General features: G+C 56.8%; 1 protein-coding gene across 2 annotated transcripts; it reads right to left on the bottom strand.

The window, feature by feature from the left end:
• Positions 1-1,273: 1,273 nt before the first annotated feature.
• LOC120496853 (cytochrome P450 11B, mitochondrial-like) lies at positions 1,274-3,686 on the bottom strand. 2 transcript variants are annotated; one of them, XM_039697659.1, is made up of 2 exons: positions 3,490-3,686; positions 1,274-1,693 (listed from the first exon to the last, which is right to left on the bottom strand). In XM_039697659.1, exons 1-2 carry the CDS (start codon positions 3,652-3,654, stop codon positions 1,577-1,579), a joined length of 282 nt encoding a protein of 93 aa, XP_039553593.1. In that variant the 5' UTR covers positions 3,655-3,686; the 3' UTR covers positions 1,274-1,576. The 2 variants fall into 2 exon arrangements, with proteins under 2 accessions (XP_039553593.1, XP_039553594.1); XM_039697660.1 differs by having other exon boundaries at positions 1,274-1,690.
• Between the last annotated feature and the right edge of the window lie 363 nt (positions 3,687-4,049).

The following is a 4,049-nucleotide window of genomic DNA, read 5'->3' as shown; positions in this document are numbered from 1 at the left end:
CAGGACACGGACGGTCAGTGAGTGACCAGTGGTCACTCCAGGACACGGACGGTCAGTGAGTGACCAGTGGTCACTCCAGGACACGGACGGTCAGTGAGTGACCAGTGGTCACTCCAGGACACGGACGGTCAGTGAGTGACCAGTGGTCACTCCAGGACACGGACGGTCAGTGAGTGACCAGTGGTCACTCCAGGACACGGACGGTCAGTGAGTGACCAGTGGTCACTCCAGGACACGGACGGTCAGTGAGTGACCAGTGGTCACTCCAGGACACGGACGGTCAGTGAGTGACCAGTGGTCACTCCAGGACACGGACGGTCAGTGAGTGACCAGTGGTCACTCCAGGACACGGACGGTCAGTGAGTGACCAGTGGTCACTCCAGGACACGGACGGTCAGTGAGTGACCAGTGGTCACTCCAGGACACGGACGGTCAGTGAGTGACCAGTGGTCACTCCAGGACACGGACGGTCAGTGAGTGACCAGTGGTCACTCCAGGACACGGACGGTCAGTGAGTGACCAGTGGTCACTCCAGGACACGGACGGTCAGTGAGTGACCAGTGGTCACTCCAGGACACGGACGGTCAGTGAGTGACCAGTGGTCACTCCAGGACACGGACGGTCAGTGAGTGACCAGTGGTCACTCCAGGACACGGACGGTCAGTGAGTGACCAGTGGTCACTCCAGGACACGGACGGTCAGTGAGTGACCAGTGGTCACTCCAGGACACGGACGGTCAGTGAGTGACCAGTGGTCACTCCAGGACACGGACGGTCAGTGAGTGACCAGTGGTCACTCCAGGACACGGACGGTCAGTGAGTGACCAGTGGTCACTCCAGGACACGGACGGTCAGTGAGTGACCAGTGGTCACTCCAGGACACGGACGGTCAGTGAGTGACCAGTGGTCACTCCAGGACACGGACGGTCAGTGAGTGACCAGTGGTCACTCCAGGACACGGACGGTCAGTGAGTGACCAGTGGTCACTCCAGGACACGGACGGTCAGTGAGTGACCAGTGGTCACTCCAGGACACGGAAGGTCAGCAGTGACCAGTGGTCACTCCAGGACACGGACGGTCAATAGTGACCAGTGGTCACTCCAGGACACGGACGGTCAATAGTGACCAGTGGTCACTCCAGGACACGGACGGTCAATAGTGACCAGTGGTCACTCCAGGACACGGACGGTCAATAGTGACCAGTGGTCACTCCAGGACACGGACGGTCAATAGTGACCAGTGGTCACTCCAGGACACGGAAGGTCGGCAGTGACCAGTGGTCACTCCAGGACACGGAAGGTCGGCAGTGACCAGTGGTCACTCCAGGACACGGACGGTCAGCAGTGACCAGTGGTCACTCCAGGACACGGAAGGTCAGCAGTGACCAGTGGTCACTCCAGGACACGGACGGTCAGTGAGTGACCAGTGGTCACTCCAGGACACGGAAGGTCAGCAGTGACCAGTGGTCACTCCAGGACACGGAAGGTCAGCAGTGACCAGTGGTCACTCCAGGACACGGAAGGTCAGCAGTGACCAGTGGTCACTCCAGGACACGGAAGGTCAGCAGTGACCAGTGGTCACTCCAGGACACGGAAGGTCAGCAGCGGGGACCTCTCGGGCATGAGGATGAAGCGGAACACGGTCGGGACGTCCTCGCTGGACACGGCCTCGATGGAGAAGCTGCTCAGCACCTGCTTTGGGGCAAAACCGGGAGGTTTTGGGGCAAAATGAGGAGATTTTGGGTCAAAACAAGGCTTGGGATCAGCCAAGGATGGTTTGGGGCAAAACGTGGAGGTTTTGGATGAAAACCAGGAGATTTTGGGTCAAAACAAGGTTTTGGGTCAAGCCAAGGAGGTTTTGGGTCAACCAAGGGTTTGGGGCAAAACCAAGAGGTTTTGGGTCAAATCGAGGAGATTTTGGGGCAAAACGAGGGTTTGGGGTCAGCCAGGGATGGTTTGGGGCAAAACCAGGAGATTTTGGGGCAAATTGAGGAGGTCTTGGGTGAAGCCAAGGGTTTGGGGTCAGCCAAGAACCGTTTGGGGCAAAACCAGGAGATTTTGGGTCCAAACGAGGAGGTTTTGTGTCAACCCAAGGTTTGGGGTCAGCCAAGGATGGTTTGGGGCAAATCGAGGAGATTTTGGGGCAAAACAAGGTTTGGGGTCAGCCAGGGATGATTTGGGGCAAAAGGAGGAGATTTTGGGTCAAGCCAAGGAGATTTGGGTCAAGCCGAGGTTTTGGGTCAAGCCTAGGTGATTTTGGGTCAAGTCAAAGTGGTTTCTGGTCAATCCAAAATGTTGGGTCAAGCTCAGATGTCAGGAGCGAGTGGAGATCTCATTGGGTCGAGCCAAGACAAGGTTGGGTCAAGTCAAGATGTTGGGTTGAACCAAGGGGTTGTTGGGTCAAACCAAGACTTTGGGTCAAGCCAAGACATGGTTGGGTCAAGTAAAGAAATGGTTGGGTCAAGCTGAGCCATTGGGTTTGGCCAAGACCTCTTTGGGCAAGTCAAGACACGGTTGGGTCAAGTCAAGACATTGTTGGCCCAAGTCAAGACATTGAACCAAGAGGTTGTTGGGTCAAACCAAGACTTTGGGTCAAGCCAAGACATGGTTGGGTCAAGTAAAGAAATGGTTGGGTCAAGCTGAGCCATTGGGTTTGGCCAAGACCTCTTTGGGCAAGTCAAGACACGGTTGGGTCAAGTCAAGACATTGTTGGCCCAAGTCAAGACATTGAACCAAGAGGTTGTTGGGTCAAACCAAGACTTTGGGTCAAGCCAAGACATGGTTGGGTCAAGTAAAGAAATGGTTGGGTCAAGCTGAGCCATTGGGTTTGGCCAAGACCTCTTTGGGCAAGTCAAGACACGGTTGGGTCAAGTCAAGACATTGTTGGCCCAAGTCAAGACATTGAACCAAGAGGTTGTTGGGTCAAACCAAGACTTTGGGTCAAGCCAACACCTCAATGGGTCAAGCCAAGACATTGGATCAAGCCAAGACCTCATTGGGCCAAGACACGGTTGGGTCAAGCCAAGCCATTGGGTTGAACCAAGAGGTCATTGAGCTAAACCAAGACATTGGGTCAGGCCAAGACACGGTTGGGTCAATCCAAAACCTCATTGGGTCAAGCCAAAACATAGCTGGGTCAAGTCAAGGCATGGCTGGGTCAAGTCAAGACCTCATTGGGTCCAGCCAAGACCTTGTTGGGTCTTTCCAAGACCTTGGGCTCATCCAAGACCTCGTTGGGTCAAACCAAGCCCTCGTTGAATGCCCCCAAGTCGTTGAGTCAAATCAAGACCTTGTTGGGTCTTTCCAAGACCTTGGGCTCATCCAAGACCTCGTTGGGTCAAACCAAGCCCTCGTTGAATGCCCCCAAGTCATTGAGTCAAACCAAGACCTCATTGAGTCAAACCAAGACCTCGTTGGGTGAACCAACCCCCCCATGGGGTCCCCACCCCCCCAGCCCCGGGCGCGGGGGCGTTTTGGGGTCCCCCACTCACGTGCGCCAGGAACAGCATCATCTCGGCCTCGGCCAGGCGCCGCCCGATGCACTGGCGCGCGCCGAAGCCGAAGGCCAAGGCCTTGAAGGTGGTGTCGTCCTTGCCGAGCCAGCGCCGCGGGTCGTAGCGCTCGGGGTGCGGGAAGACGTCGGGGCAGCGCCCCATGGCGTACAGCGCCACCTGGCACAGCGTCTGCGGGGGCAGCGCCGGTCACCCACCGGGACCCCCCAAGACACCCCCAGGACCCCCCGGGACCCCCCGGGACCCCCCGGGACCCCCAGGAACGCCCCAGGACCCCCAGGAACCCCCAGGAACCCCGGCCCGGCGATGACCCCGCCAAGGCAACACGTCGCTGGGCCAAGGCAAGACTTTGGGTCAAGCCAAAACCTCGTTGGGTCGAGTCAAGGCATGGTTGGGTCAAGTCAAGACTTTGGGTCAAGCCAAGAACTCATTGGGTCAAGCCAAGAGCTTTTGGGTCAATCCAAGACCTCGTTGGGTCGAGTCAAGACCTTGTTGGGTCAAACAAATATTTTGGGTCAAGTTAAGACTTTGGGTCAAGC

Source organism: Passer montanus, unplaced genomic scaffold, assembly GCF_014805655.1.
Source record: "Passer montanus isolate IOZ18808 unplaced genomic scaffold, ASM1480565v1 scaffold1195, whole genome shotgun sequence".
Classification (NCBI taxonomy): domain Eukaryota; kingdom Metazoa; phylum Chordata; class Aves; order Passeriformes; family Passeridae; genus Passer; species Passer montanus.
This window is presented reverse-complemented; position numbering and strand designations above follow the sequence as displayed.

Bases quoted from the DNA above. Each gene is read 5' to 3' on its own strand.
- LOC120496853 (XM_039697659.1), bottom strand. From the start codon at position 3,654: ATGGGGCGCTGCCCCGACGTCTTCCCGCACCCCGAGCGCTACGACCCG. The intron at 1,694-3,489 runs GTGAGTGGGGGA...TTTGCCCCAAAG, and splicing joins TGATGCTGTTCCTGGCGCAC to CAGGTGCTGAGCAGCTTCTC.